The sequence below is a fragment of the Salvelinus fontinalis genome, chromosome 11 (genome assembly GCF_029448725.1).
Source record: "Salvelinus fontinalis isolate EN_2023a chromosome 11, ASM2944872v1, whole genome shotgun sequence".
NCBI lineage: Eukaryota > Metazoa > Chordata > Actinopteri > Salmoniformes > Salmonidae > Salvelinus > Salvelinus fontinalis.
Genome location: NC_074675.1, coordinates 27,296,294 through 27,311,335, shown reverse-complemented (window position 1 = coordinate 27,311,335; position 15,042 = coordinate 27,296,294). Strand labels below are relative to the sequence as shown.

The following is a 15,042-nucleotide window of genomic DNA, read 5'->3' as shown; positions in this document are numbered from 1 at the left end:
CAAGTCAGAACCGTAGGATAAATAAAGGGATCAGAGAAGCAGACAATGAAATTTCTCTAAAACAGGCAATAGGCTTCATGTGCACCACCAAGTCTGAACAATAGGCTAAGTTATGAGGGGTAAAGGGAACAAATTATCAGGGTGAGGCACATGGGCTACTAACAGCTTACTACACAACATACACTTAGTATTACTTTCTTAGCTACAGTATACATATCTCCCTGGTATATTAAATAATTTATGCAGCAGCATACAATACATTTTTGGACTCACCTTGTCGGTGGCGTGGCGGTCCTACTTGTGGGCACATTTTGTCAAACTTCATCTTTTACTGGATTTAAGGTGTTGTCAAAACAAGTGGGATCTCAGGAAAAAACAAGGTTGAATCATGACGTCAGTGATCTTCAGGTCGGTGCTCTAGAAAGAGGCCCGAGTTCCCAACTTGGAATTCTGAGTTGGATGACCGTTCAAAACATATTTTCCTAGTCGGAGCTAATATTTTTCAGAGTTTCCAGTTGTCTTTAACTCACTGAAGTCTGAGATTTCCCAGTCCCGAGTTTCCAGTTGTTTTGAACGCGGCAGAAGTCATGCTGGATTGACAGCATGGCCAATGTATTCAACCTTTTCTGGCCCATGGTGTTGCATGTGAATGTATATCCTTTTAAGCTTGGAAAAGAGACCCTTAAACCCAGACTTGGATCACACACCCTCTCCACTGAATAGCAGGCTAGTGATTGCTGTGCAACACTTGCAGTTAGCCACTGATTCCTTCCAAATCCTTCATTGTCGAATTGGCTTTTTCCAATTTGTTGTGTAATGTTTATGTCCAATGACAGATGAGCACTGATATGTTTTACCTATACTTTCTCTTCATATGACAAGGATTGAAATGGATTTGTCAGTAGAATGTTGACTTGATTCATGATGATGACTACTTGTCTAGCTTGTTACCTAAGATTTTGAAAGTATGATGTTGACATGATCAGTCCACTCAAAGCTACGGTAGATACAGTGCCTTCGGAAAGTATTCAGACCCCTTGACTTTTTCCAAATGTTCTTAGGTTACAGCCTTATTCTAAATAGTCCCCCCCCCCCCTCATCAATCTACACACAATACCCTATAATGACAAAGGAAAAACAAGTTACGAATTTTTTGCTAATTTATCAAAATAAAATAAAAATGAAATATCACATTTACAAAAGTATTCAGACCCTTTACTCAGTACTTTGTTGAAGCACCTTTGGCAGCGATTACAGCCTTGAGTCTTCTTGGGTATGACGCTACAAGCTTGGCACACATGTATTTGGGGAGTTTCTCCCATTCTTCTCTGCAGATCCTCTCAAGCTCTGTCAGGTTGGATGGGGAGCGTTGCTGCACAGCTATTTTCAGGTCTCTTCAGTGACGTTCGATCGGCTTCAAGTCCAGGCTCTGGCTAGGCCACTCAAGGACATTCAGAGACTTGTCCCGAAGCCACTCCTGAGGTCCAGTCTTCGCACCAGTCTGAGGTCCTGAGCGCTCTGGAGCAAGTTTTCATTAAGGATCTCTCTGTACTTTGCTCCGTTCAGCTTTGCCTCGATCCTGACTAGTCTCCCAGTCCCTGCCGCTGAAAAATATCCCCACAGCATGATGCTGCCACCACCATGCTTCACCGTAGGGATGGTGCCAGGTTTCCTCCAGACGTGACACTTGGCATTCAGGCCAAAGAGTTCAATCTTGGTTTCATCAGACCAGAGAATCGTGTTTCTCATGGTCTGAGAGTCTTCAGGTGCCTTTTGGCAAACTCCAAGTAGGCTGTCATGTGCTTTTTTTCTGAGGAGTGGCTTCCATCTGGCCAATCTACCATAAAGGCCTGATTGGTGGAGTGCTGCAGAGATGGTTGTCCTTCTGGAAGGTTCTCTCATCTCCACAGAAGAAATCTACAGCTCTGTCAGAGTGACCATCGGGGTCTTGGTCACCTCCCTGACCAAGGTCCTTATCCCCCGATTGCGCAGTTTGGCCGAGCGGCAAGCTCTTAAGAGTCTTGGTGGTTCCAAACTTCTTCCATTTAAGAATGATGGAGGCCACTGTGTTCTTGGGGACCTTCAATGCTGCAGACATTTTTTGGTACCCTTCCACAGATCTGTGCCTCAACACAATACTGTCTTGGAGCTCTATGGACAATTCCTTCAACCTCATGGCTTGGTTTTTGCTCTGACATGCACTGTCAATTGTGGGACCTTATATAGACCGGTGTGTACCTTTCCAAATCATGTCCAATCAATTTAATTTACCACAGGGGGACTCCAATGAAGTTGTAGAAACATCTCAAGGATCATCAATGAAAACAGAATGCACCTGAGCTCAATTTCGAGTCTCATAGCAAAGGGTCTGAATACTGATATAAATAAGGTATTTCTTTTTTCTTTTATAAATGTGCAACATTTTCTGAAAACCTGTTTTCACTTTGTCATTATGGGGTATTATATGTAGATTGCTGAGCATTTGTATTTTTATTTAATCCATTTTAGAATAAGACTGTAACGTAACAAAATGTGGAAAAGGTCAAGGGGTCTGAATACTTTCCGATGTCACTGTATAATGTGATTTTAAGTCATTTTATCTGTGGCCAATGACCTTGAGCCTTCTTAGATGGGTACTTCTAATGTAAATCTATGGCAGCACCCAGCACCCAACATTTTGGGGTGTCTGTACTTTACTATTTATATTTTTGACAACTTTTACTTTTACTTCAGTACATTGCTAATGAAAATTATTTACATTTTACTCCATATATTGTCCCTGACCCCCAAAAGTACTCATTACTTTTTGAATGCTTAGCAGGACAGAAAATGGTCCAATTCACACTTATCAAGAGAACATCCCTGGTCATCCCTACTAACTCTGATCTGGCGGACTCACTAAACACAAATGCTTCGTTTGTAAAAACACGAGTGTTGGAGTGTGCCCCTGGCTATCTGTAAATTTAAAAAAAACAAGAACATTGTGCTGTAAGGAATTCGAAATGATTCATACTTTTACTTTTGATACTTAAAAGAATTCGTCCCTTTTTTTCAATTTTTGCTTAAAATTACATGCCCAAATCTAACTGGCTGTAGGTCAGGCCCTGAAGCAAGGATATGCATATTCTTGGTACCATTTGAAAGGAAACACTTTGAAGTTTGTGGAAATGTGAAAGGAATGTAGTAGAATATAACACAATAGATCTGGTAAAAGAACATAAAAAAATAAAAAAACGTTCTTTTGTATTTGTTTCGTACCATCATCTTTGAAATGCAAGAGAAAGGCCATAATGTATTATTCCAGCCCAGTTGCAATTTAGATGTTGGCCACTAGATGGCAGCGGTGGATGTGCAAAGTTTTATACTGATCCAATGAACCATTGCATTTCTGTTCAAAATTTTGTATCAAGACTGCCCAAATGTGCCTAATTTGTTTATTAATAACTTTCATGTTCAAAATGGTGCACTCTCCTCAAACAATAGCATGGTATTCTTTCACTGTAATAGCTACTGTAAATTGGACAGTGCAGATAGATTAACAAGGATTTAAGCTTTCTGCCAATATCAGATATGTCTGTCCTGGGAAATGTTCTGGTTACTTACAGCCTCATGCTAATCGCCTTAGCCTACGTTAGCTCAACTGCCCCGTGGAAGGGACACTGATCCCAAATAAGTTTTTAAGTATATTTTAGCAATATTATTTACTTTTGACACTTAAGTAAATTTAAAACGAAATACTTTTAGACTTTTACTCAAGTAGTATTTTACTGGGTGACTTTCACTTTTACTTGAGTCATTTTCTATTAAGATATCTTTACTTTTACTAAAGTACACTGCTCAAAAAAATAAAGGGAACACTAAAATAACACATCCTAGATCTGAATGAATGAAATATTCTTATTAAATACTTTTTTCTTTACATAGTTGAATGTGCTGACAACAAAATCACACAAAAATGATCAATGGAAATCAAATTTATCAACCCATGGAGGTCTGGATTTGGAGTCACACTCAAAATTAAAGTGGAAAACCACACTACAGGCTGATCCAACTGATGTAATGTCCTTAAAACAAGTCAAAATGAGGCTCAGTAGTGTGTGTGGCCTCCACGTGCCTGTATGACCTCCCTACAACGCCTGGGCATGCTCCTGATGAGGTGGCGGATGGTCTCCTGAGGGATCTCCTCCCAGACCTGGACTAAAGCATCCGCCAACTCCTGGACAGTCTGTGGTGCAACGTGGCGTTGGTGGATGGAGCGAGACATGATGTCCCAGATGTGCTCAATTGGATTCAGGTCTGGGGAACGGGCGGGCCAGTCCATAGCATCAATGCCTTCCTCTTGCAGGAACTGCTGACACACTCCAGCCACATGAGGTCTAGCATTGTCTTGCATTAGGAGGAACCCAGGGTCAACCGCACCAGCATATGGTCTCACAAGGGGTCTGAGGATCTCATCTCGGTACCTAATGGCAGTCAGGCTACCTCTGGCGAGCACATGGAGGGCTGTGCGGCCCCCCAAAGAAATGCCACCCCACACCATGACTGACCCACCTCCAAACCGGTCATTGTAGAGGATGTTGCAGGCAGCAGAACGTTCTCCACGGCATCTCCAGACTCTGTCACGTGCTCAGTGTGAACCTGCTTTCATCTGTGAAGAGCACAGGGCGCCAGTGGCGAATTTGCCAATCTTGGTGTTCTCTGGCAAATGCCAAATGTCCTGCACGGTGTTGGGCTGTAAGCACAACCCCCACCTGTGGACGTCGGGCCCTCATACCACCCTCATGGAGTCTGTTTCTGACCGTTTGAGCAGACACATGCACATTTGTGGCCTGCTGGAGGTCATTTTGCAGGGCTCTGGCAGTGCTCCTCCTGCTCCTCCTTGCACAAAGGCGGAGGTAGCGGTCCTGCTGCTGGGTTGTTGCCCTCCTACGGCCTCCTTCACGTCTCCTGATGTACTGGCCTGTCTCCTGGTAGCGCCTCCATGCTCTGGACACTACGCTGACAGACACAGCAAACCTTCTTGCCACAGCTCGCATTGATGTGCCATCCTGGATGAGCTGCACTACCTGAGCCACTTGTGTGGGTTGTAGACTCCGTCTCATGCTACCACTAGAGTGAAAGCACCGCCAGCATTCAAAAGTGACCAAAACATCAGCCAGGAAGCATAGGAACTGAGAAGTGGTCTGTGGTCACCACCTGCAGAACCACTCCTTTATTGGGGGTGTCTTGCTAATTGCCTATAATTTCCACCTGTTGTCTATTCCATTTGCACAACAGCATGTGAAATTTATTGTCAATCAGTGTTGCTTCCTAAGTGGACAGTTTGATTTCACAGAAGTGTGATTGACTTGGAGTTACATTGTGTTGTTTAAGTGTTCCCTTTATTTTTTTGAGCAGTGTATGATGATTGGGTACTTTTTCCACCACTGCCAAAATCTATAGCAGCACTTGATATTTTGAGCTCTCCCTGTAGACTTTGCAGTGATGTAGTGTCTGGTGATGTAGTGTCCGGTGATGTAGTGAGCCAATCACAGCGCAACTAGATAATATTACCAACCCCTACGCTCTGTTTTTTCCGCTGGCTACCCCAGAAAGCACTGAGCTAGGCTGAAACACCTGCATTTTGGACCTGCCTTACTCAAGAAAGCAAAAAAGTGACCATATTTGTATCCGGCTTTATTTACTCAACTTCTTTTAAAAACGAATATGTGACACGTATTAATGCCAAAGTAACATGCACAAAAAAATGAAGGTTCGCCACTGATCTAATTATACATATTCTATTAAAATGCAGATGCTGGAATACCCACATGCAGAAACGTCCCTAATTGCTGGCCACAATCACACACAATTGGTAAATCTGGGGATTTTTGTATGGACTGCTGCAATATTGGAATCCGACCAGTTGGTGGCGTCTCTTTTGTTTGTCCTGCTCTTTGGAAATGGTGTGATTTCCATACACAACCACCACTTTATGGGAGAGGAGGACTAGCTACTGGATTTAGGTGGGTGGATAACAACATAATATGGATCATCGGCTTGAAGGCTACAGCTAAATACATGAACATATTCATGCAATCAGAAATGTGGATTAATCGAGGAATGCGAGGGAGTGTGGGACAATGGAATCTCACCCTATGGAATTCAGCAGTTTGATCACATGAAGCGAGTTGTTTGGAAAGGAGAGACGTCGCCTGCATCTACCTATAAAGCTAAGCCGAATCGACTGTCTTTTGAGAGAAATAAATGCAAGTTGATTGTACAAGTAATAGGATACTGGATATATCTTTACATTCCAGAGGGGTAACTGGCCTCTGTCTGCATTTCAGATGCTAGCTAGCTAATGCATTTGAGTGGATGACTAGTTTAGCTTTAGCTAGTTCTCCATTGCTGCTCTCCATTGCTCCCTGTCGCGTCGGCGTCGTAGCCGACGAGAACGCTCTTGTGTCCAATCACAGTTTTCACGTGATGTCGCGGATGGCTTTTGGCCTCTATCGGAATTAGCTTGTTTGTAGCCTGCCAGCCATTATCTGTTTAACACAACAAAATATTATCTACAACAGTGAGTGTTGCAGAAAGAGACCCCGTTTGTTGGCAAAAGCAAGTGTTTAATTTGCATCAAAACAATATTTAGTTAGCTATATATATATATAGCAATAATAGCCATCGTTATGGCTAACGTTAACTTGTTAGCAAGCTAGCCAACTTGATGTAAAGGGCAAGCTAGCTACCCAGCTAACATAGCTCGGTGCTTAACATGTAATGCTGGATATCAATAATATCAGCTAACTAGTCGCTTGTCGTGGATATAATTGTTCCTTCAATTTTGGGAAAGTTTATCGGGAGCATTTATTTGCAACGTTCACTGACCAGTCAACGTTAGCTAGTTTGTTAGGGAGCTAGCCCTTACATCGTAGTTCGCTTTGCATTACTAGATATTGTAGCATTAAACAGGCTCCAGTGTATAGCTACGAGTTAGTGGTGTAGTGTTGCAGTGGAAAGTCCAGTCAGGTCAGAAGGCATACTGTTTACAGCGGATAGCCACCTCTCAGTCAATTTAGGGACATTTAGGTAATCATGCTGCACCAATGCATGCCATTCGAAGATACTTTTTGTGCATTTTAAAAGCACTAACTCTCTTCACTAACTCGCTGCACTAACTCGCTTCTTAGAACAGTTCACAGCACCACATCGAACATTGGCCAAGTTTTAACACAGATAAAGGGAAGTCTAGTCGAATATCATCACGTGCACGGAGATCATGTACTGTTGCTCTTCCAAGAGCCACACCAGTAAACTAGCCTCAAGGATTCTGTAACTAAATTTAGCTCGCAAGGGATGGAAACCAATTTACTGAGGATAATGCGAGTACAGTTGTCTAGCTGACGTTACTTGGATTGGCAGTATCAACATAATACGCTGGAGGAAATCTTTATATAGACCCATATTACTTAGATTTTAATGAGTTTAAGCTAATGTTGGGATACTAGTGGAAATGCATATGCATTGTCATTAATTAGAAAGTTTACTAGCTATTATCTCAGAAAACAAATACAATAGGACAGGAGATGTTGACAAACAGGCATTACTCTGTCACTTAAGACATTTGATGACAACGTTATTGTGCAAGCTATCACTTCCTGGTAGGACTGGAAACACAAGCCTTAAAAAATATATACTCTTTACTTTTGTATTGATTTGCTTGTTGTTGGTATTGCTATGTAGTTACACTTTGTCTTATTACCGAAGGAAAATAACACAGTAGATATTACACAGTCAGTGGTGCCTGAATTTCATGTATTTTGCTTTGAGATAGCACACAATTTAAAGTCCCCCACCAGCAATTTTTTTTTTTTATTATTTTTTTTTTTTAATAACTTTTCCTGTCACGCTAGATAGTTCGAACACTGTTTAAATTTGCTGGGGGCGCTGTTTCAATGGTCTACTGTAAGATACTTGAAGATTGCCTATGAAAACATGAGGAATATGCTCAGAGCGCTCTCTGAAAGTAATAAGCTCCCCACTAGCTGACGTGAGGAGTTGTAACTTTTGGACATATCTGACAAGACAGTAGCACCCTGTACAAAGAAACTTGAAGAGAAAAGGAGATGGTCACCCTGCTGTGACATCATTGGACTGGAGGAGAGGACACGCTCGAGTCGTCTGCAGCCATGAGTCTCCGCCCCCCCACATCAACACTGGACAGGTAGGACTGACTGCTGATGATGGTGCTACTGACAGATGGGTCAATCTGTTTTATTTCCTTGTTTTCTCTGGTCCTCTCTCCTTGTCTCTTTCTCAAAACGCAATTGGATGAGAAGATCAGAGGGAGGGAGCTCCAATGCGCTTTGAGAAGGAGACGAGGGGGGAGGATGTAAGTCATCAAGGAAGTACAGTGTCAAGAAAAGTATGTGAACCCTTTGGAATTACCTGAATTGTTGCATAAATTGGTCATCAAATTTGATCTGATCTTCATCGAAGTCACAACAATAGACAAACATAGTGTGCTTAAACTAATAACACACATTATTGTATTTTTCTTGTCTATATTGAATACATCATTTAAACATTCACAGTGTAGGTTGGAAAAAGTATGTGAACCCCTAGGCTAATGACTTCTCCAAAAGTTAATTGGATTCAGGAGTCAGCTAACCTGGAGTCCAATCAATGAGATGAGATTGGAGATGTTGGTTAGGGCTGCCTTGCCCTGTAAACACTCACAAAATGAGAGTTTGCTATTCACAAGAAGCATTGCCTGATGTGAACCATGCCTCGAATAAAAGTGATCTCAGTAGACCTAAGATTAAGAATTGTTGACTTGCATGAAGCTAGAAAGGGTTACAAAAGTATCTCTTAAAGCCTTGATGTTCATCAGTCCACGATAAGACAAATTGTCTACATTGGAGAAAGTTCAGCACTGTTGCTACTCTCCCTAGGAGTGGCCATCCTGCAAAGATGACTGCAAGAGCACAGCGCAGAATGCTCAATGAGGTTAAGAAGAATCCTGGAGTGTCAGCTAAACACTTACAGAAATCTCTGGAACATGCTAACATCTCTGACACGTAAAACACTAAACAAGAATGGTGTTCATGGGAGGACACCACAGAAGAAGTCACTGCTGTCCAAGAAAAACATTGCTGCACGGCTGCTTTGCTGCCTCAGGGCCTGGACAGCTTGCTATCATCGACGGAAAAATGAATTCCCAAGTTTATCAAGACATTTGCAGGAGAATGTTAGGCTATCTGTCTGCCAATTGAAGCTCAACAGAAGCTGGGTGATGCAACAGACAGCGACCCAAAACACAGAAGTAAATCAACAACAGAATTGCTACAACCCGATTTGAGATGCTGTGGCATGACCTCAAGACAGCAGTTCACACCAGACATCCCAAGAATATTGCTTAACTGAAACAGTTTTGTAGAGAGGAATGGTCCAAAAACCCTCCTGACCGTTGTGCGGGTCTGATCCGCAACTATTGCTGCCAAAGGAGGGTCAACCAGTTATTAAGTCCAAGGGCGCACATACTTTTTCCACGTTCCACTGTGAATGTTTACACGGTGTGTTCAATAAAGACATGAACATGTATTATTAGTTTAAGCAGACTGTGTCAGGCAGCTAATTCATTCTGTTGTGGCGATTCAGAAGATTACTAGACAAAGTCATGTGGGAGTTTCATGTAAATATAGTGTTTTGTTCCTGCTTTTTATTTGTAAAAGTAGTTTACCGTGAAGATTGGTACAGTTTTATTTTTTTGCTTATTGGGTTGAAATGATACTAGATTACTTTAGAATTTTTGGGGGCGTTGACTACTCAGATCAAATGATGACATAAAGAGCCGTTGTGTTGAAACACCGTGCGATGTTTAACGGTGAGAATCGCCGAATGGTGAACTTACTAAATGACTGAAGAGTTTGACTGTGTGATATTAGGTTGCTTCTTGTGTCAATATTTTCCGTCTGGATTTTAATGATTTGCAGCCTGTGTTTGTCTATTGTTGTGACCTAGATGAAGATCAGATCAAATTTTATGACCAATTGGTCGACATACTTATTCTTGCCACTGTACAATTGATTCTCCTGATGTCTTCTTGCTAGACATGCAGTCAGTGATGACTATGTTCAATGATCTACTAGCTTTAGCCTATTGCTTCTACCAGCCCGCATTAATACATGTTGGATGTTGTACTACGTTGTGATCCCCTGAGCTTACCTTTCCGGTACATTCTCCACTATGAGGGAGCTGTATCACATTTGATTCACTGGTTACATTTGATGTGGTATCCTTTGTGGTATCCTCACTGTCTATTGTATTTGTATACTGTATGTGTATGCATGCATGTCTCTCTTTCTGTCTGTTGTTCATGTGTACCTCTCTTTTTCCCTTTTCCTCCTTTCACTTTTGCTGTCTCTGTGTCCACTTCCTGTGTCATGTGACAGTGGGGCAGCCATTAAGAAACACTCTCACCTGCCCAGGTAGGCTGGCTGTCCAATAAGAGCCCCTGTTGGTGGTTAATGTAGATCTGCAGTTGGAACGCTGTTAATCTCGTCCACCTGTCGGCTCTCTCTGTCTAACCGTCTGGTTTCACAGCGCCTCAGAATGGAACTTGAATGAAAGCCTATGGCTGATCTCTCGGTCCATCAACATCTAGCATAACCCTTAGATCAGGGTTCCCTCAACAAGCGACCCGTGTGCCGAATTTGGCCCGCGGAGGATTTTTATTTGGCCTCCAAGTTTTCTGAGCAGAAAAAAAAAAGATTCACATTTTTTTGGACCTGATAGACTGTTAAAAAAACAGCAAATCTGCTCCAAGTGATTTTAATTTTGGAAATCTGTTCCAAAGTATTCCCACGTATAATATAAATATATGTGATCGTATACAAATATATGCAAGGTTTGAAATGATTGTTTTAGTCAAATATTATATCTGTTTGGGCTTCTTGCGGTCAATTTGCAGCCTACCAATGATTTGTAATTATGTTCTGCCCCCCTGACCACCCGATCAAGTACAAAATTGGCCCTTCGCTGAATCTAGTTGACGATCCCTGCCTTAGATGAACCTTCCCCCTACATTGTGGACTTCAGAGCACGAGCAGCGCAAGTGATTTAAACAAAGAATTGAGTTCGTAAAAGTCCCAGCTAATACAATTTTTTTTTTTTTACCCACACCACTTTCAAATTTCACTTTGAAGCACAGTTTTACCAGCCTGGGGAGGAGGTTCAGAATGCTGCTACAGCAGGCTTCCTTTCTTGGTGTCATCAAACTTTACATACATTTTAACTCCTTGTTTTTCTGTCAGTGCTCGTCTACTTGTACTCTCCTACTTTTATTCTAAACCAACTTTCCTTTTCTCTCTTGGTCCCTTTTTGCCTTCTCTCTCTTATTCCCTTCTTGTTCTCTGGCGCCTCGCTTTCAGCCCTTTTGCTGCTTGGTGAGTTTTCTGCTCAGTTTATAGTTGAGCTGTAAGAAATGCTGAAAGGCAAACTAAGCACAGATTCCAGCTCGCCCACTTTCCACAGCCCCCCCCCCCCCCCCACACACAGGATCTCTCCTCCTACCTCTGACACTCTCTCCATCTATCTACCCCTGGTCTCCTCTACCTATATCTCTGGCTCTTTTACAGTACATTTTTCCTCAATACCTCACATCCTCTCTCTTCGCCTCCTTTTCAAAATGCGCTGGAGAAGAAGGTCTGAGCGACACAGGATTTTGGACCTTCTCCAAAACGCTTGAGAAGGAGTCAAGGAGATGGGATCCAGGGAAAGGCGACTTGAGATGCAGCCTCTGTGTCCCATACCGCTCCTCTTTGCTCTCTCCTCGTTCCTCCCTTACCACCTGCCAGAATTCCTCCCTCCCTCTCCTTCTCCCCAGCCATCCCAGTGTGATCCTGATTGATTAATCCTTCCATCGTGTAGAACCCTATTTGTGTCTCACGTTTCTCTTGTCCTGCCTTTCCCTCTAGGCTCAGCAGCCTGACGATAGGAGACTCGGAGCGCAAGACCTCCAGCGGCCAGCAGAGGGAGCCTCTGGCTGACTTCCCCACTGAGAGCACAGGTACATGGGTTTTATAGCACAGAAATATCTTTCCTTCACTCCATCTCACCCCCTCCCTCCCTCATTCTCTCTCTCTCAGGTCAAGGTCTGGTTCAGAGATGTGTGGTTGTACAGAAGGACCAGCTAGGGTTCGGCTTCACTGTGTGTGGCGAGAGGATCAAGCTGGTGCAGAATGTTCGACCAGGTCAGAACCATCTAGAACCTAGACGTACATTTCTACATGTCTTCTCTAATGCTTCCTGGACAGTCTCTCATATGTCACTCATAACTCTCCATGCAGGTGGCGCAGCGGTCAAGGCAGGGGTCCACGAGGGAGACAGAATCATAAAGGTTACACCTCGTTTTCAAACTTTTACCGCGAACCCAATATCTATGTCTTCGTGATCAGAGACTACACTCAGCGGAGTTAGTGCTTCTCTCTCTTTCTTATCCTCTCTATCCATCCCTCCATCTCGCTCAGGTCAATGGCTCGCTGGTGTCGTCCATGTCTCATCAGGAAGTGGTGAAGCTCATCAAGTGTGAGTGTCACTGGTTACTCTAACGTTGTTGGCGACGGCTCTGCTTAGGATGCCTACATTTGTGAAATGTGTTTAGGTGTAGTAATATGTCTTGTCACTTCTTGTCCTCTCTCTGTTGCTCTTTCACGCGCTATCTCTCTCGCGTTCTCTCCTTCCTTCCAGCTGGGACATATGTTGCTCTGACTCTTCAAGGACCGCCCCCTTCAGCAACTGCCCTCTCCCTACATCCCCTCCCCACTGACCTCTTACCCAATCAGCGGACGTCACTGGGAGGAGAAGCCCCGCCTCCACCACCTCCACCACTCTCCCCCGGACTGACCAGCACCCCCTCCCAAAGGATCACCAAACCACTACAGGTGAGTTCCCTCAATCACTGAGTACCATACCTTAACCATCACCTTAATACTTAGACACTGGCTGGGAGGCTAAACCTGACGATTTCTGCGACCGTATGAGCAAGCGATGTTGCGTAACATGGGTCAAGCGACAATGAGTTGAATAACACAGCATTTTCTCTTTTCCTCCTCTGTCATTTTGTGTGTTTGTTTGTGTTAGAACCTAGACGTACAGAAACACGCCACTCAGATCCTCAGGAACATGCTGGAACAGGGAGAGGCTGAGCTTCAGGTAACAGTTACGTACAGGGTTGCAAAATTCCGGTAACTTTCCCCAAATTTCCGGGTTTTCCAGAAATCATGGTTGGAAGATTCCCGGGATCAGTAGGTAATAAGCAGGATCCGGAATCCTTTGGGGAAATGTTGCTACTCCAAACAGTCAAACACACTTAGAATGGATACTTTTCAGTCATCTGGAATATAGACATATCTGTTCTATATATTGCATTTCTATCTCAAAATGTTGTGCACCACTAAATATGCAATGGAAAGGACACACTGCTTATGAAAGTAGCTCTTTATTCAGACCAATAATCACGGCGGGGGGGGGTTCTCATCACTGACCAATCAGCGCCTCTGATAATGTCACTTTGACCAATCCCGCAGGACTTGATGGAGGAGCTGTTACTGAACCCCTCCCCATCCCTGGAGGAGCGAATCGAAAGTGCCAAGCGGCGGGCCCAACAAGTCAGGGTTAAAATCCAGCAAGATCTGGTGAGATACCTGTGTGCATGACAACAGACTCTTAACACCAGTCATCTAAACCTGTCCGTTCCTAATAGGTACTATCTATGACATTGTCATTACCGCAGTTTAACATCTTTGTTGTTTCTCTGTGCCTCAAGGATGGAACTCGATTGGACGCTGTGACCAGCTATGTAGTAGCAGGAGAAGGTTTCTATGGGATTTTGCTTGTCAATGATTCTTGTGTTTTTTTTTTATGTGTGTGAGGAAAAGTTGATGTACTGTCTTGATGTTTCTGCAGGTCGGTTGTCGGGGGATTCAAGTGAAGGAGACTTTGAGGTAAGTAATGTTAGCGCTCATCCTTTATTTCTGACTCATTAGCGAGAGAGAGAGAATCCCAGAGAGAGAGAATCCCAGAGAGAGAGAATCCCAGAGAGAGAGAATCCCAGAGAGAGAGAATCCCAGAGAGAGAGAATCCCAGAGAGAGAGAATCCCAGAGAGAGAGAATCCCAGAGAGAGAGAATCCCAGAGAAAGTGAATGAGGGAGAGAGATATGGTCCTTTTCACTCCTCCTCCCTCAGGCCTGTGAGAGCCCCCACTCCTCCCCCTCCACCTCCTCCTTCAGGACCCCCCTCTACCGGAGACAGGGCTCCGACACACACACCTTCTCCGACTCGGTGAGACCAAGCAACACACGCGCACGCACACACCGATTCCGTGAGAACACACACACACTTGCAGATACCTGTAGTCTACCCTTTAGTGAGGTGAACAATGTCTCCTACACACAAAAACACATGCCAGTTCTATTTGCCTCGTATCATCATGATGTGTCTCTTGTCAGGCTGGGAAGGCCCAGATCATTGGCCCAGAGGAAGAGGAGGAAGAGGACGACAGCTATCCGCTCAATGACGTGAGATGGTCCTCAACAGCAAACATTACTTACCTCATCTAACTACCCTGCGTCTCACGTAGGTATGTTTAACTGTGTTAATCCCCCCCCCCCCCCCAGATGGACGGCCCGTTTCAGGACATAGAACTTCTCAAGTCGCGACCGGCCCACATGACCGTGTTCATGAGATACCTCTTCAGCCAGCTACTGGATCCCAACCCGCTGGTCAGTGCTTTGGCTTTGAATACTGTTATTTACTGTAGTTTGATTTCTTTTACATGGGATTTCATCTGGTGTGTGTGTGTGTCTCTACAACAGCTGTTCTACCTGTCGGTGGAGGCCTACCTGGGCTCCAGCCCTAAAGACGCCCGTGCCCTCGCCCCACAGATCTGCTCCCACTTCCTGGACCCTGATGCTGTATGTCTTTCATTGGTTCAATTAATGAATCTCATTCAATTAGACCAGGGCCTGTAGGTATCAAGCATCTCAAAGTGGGAGTGG

The 15,042-nt window shown here is 43.8% G+C and overlaps 1 protein-coding gene across 3 annotated transcripts in view; it reads left to right on the top strand.

Annotated features, from left to right (window-relative positions):
* Nucleotides 1-5,913: 5,913 nt before the first annotated feature.
* Nucleotides 5,914-15,042, top strand: part of LOC129865410 (rho guanine nucleotide exchange factor 11-like) — a 29,981-nt gene continuing 20,852 nt past the window's right edge. The window contains exons 1-16 of one of the 3 annotated variants that reach the window (XM_055938196.1): nucleotides 5,914-8,206; nucleotides 10,437-10,472; nucleotides 11,415-11,429; nucleotides 11,961-12,052; nucleotides 12,132-12,236; nucleotides 12,333-12,382; nucleotides 12,513-12,570; nucleotides 12,733-12,926; nucleotides 13,126-13,197; nucleotides 13,572-13,679; nucleotides 13,811-13,859; nucleotides 13,951-13,988; nucleotides 14,231-14,326; nucleotides 14,494-14,562; nucleotides 14,662-14,766; nucleotides 14,860-14,958. In XM_055938196.1, the coding sequence (XP_055794171.1) occupies nucleotides 8,172-8,206; nucleotides 10,437-10,472; nucleotides 11,415-11,429; nucleotides 11,961-12,052; nucleotides 12,132-12,236; nucleotides 12,333-12,382; nucleotides 12,513-12,570; nucleotides 12,733-12,926; nucleotides 13,126-13,197; nucleotides 13,572-13,679; nucleotides 13,811-13,859; nucleotides 13,951-13,988; nucleotides 14,231-14,326; nucleotides 14,494-14,562; nucleotides 14,662-14,766; nucleotides 14,860-14,958 (1,221 nt within the window). In that variant the 5' untranslated portion in view covers nucleotides 5,914-8,171. The remainder of the gene's footprint in view (nucleotides 8,207-10,436; nucleotides 10,473-11,414; nucleotides 11,430-11,960; nucleotides 12,053-12,131; nucleotides 12,237-12,332; nucleotides 12,383-12,512; nucleotides 12,571-12,732; nucleotides 12,927-13,125; nucleotides 13,198-13,571; nucleotides 13,680-13,810; nucleotides 13,860-13,950; nucleotides 13,989-14,230; nucleotides 14,327-14,493; nucleotides 14,563-14,661; nucleotides 14,767-14,859; nucleotides 14,959-15,042) is intronic. The other 2 variants (XM_055938199.1, XM_055938197.1) reach the window with 2 other exon arrangements.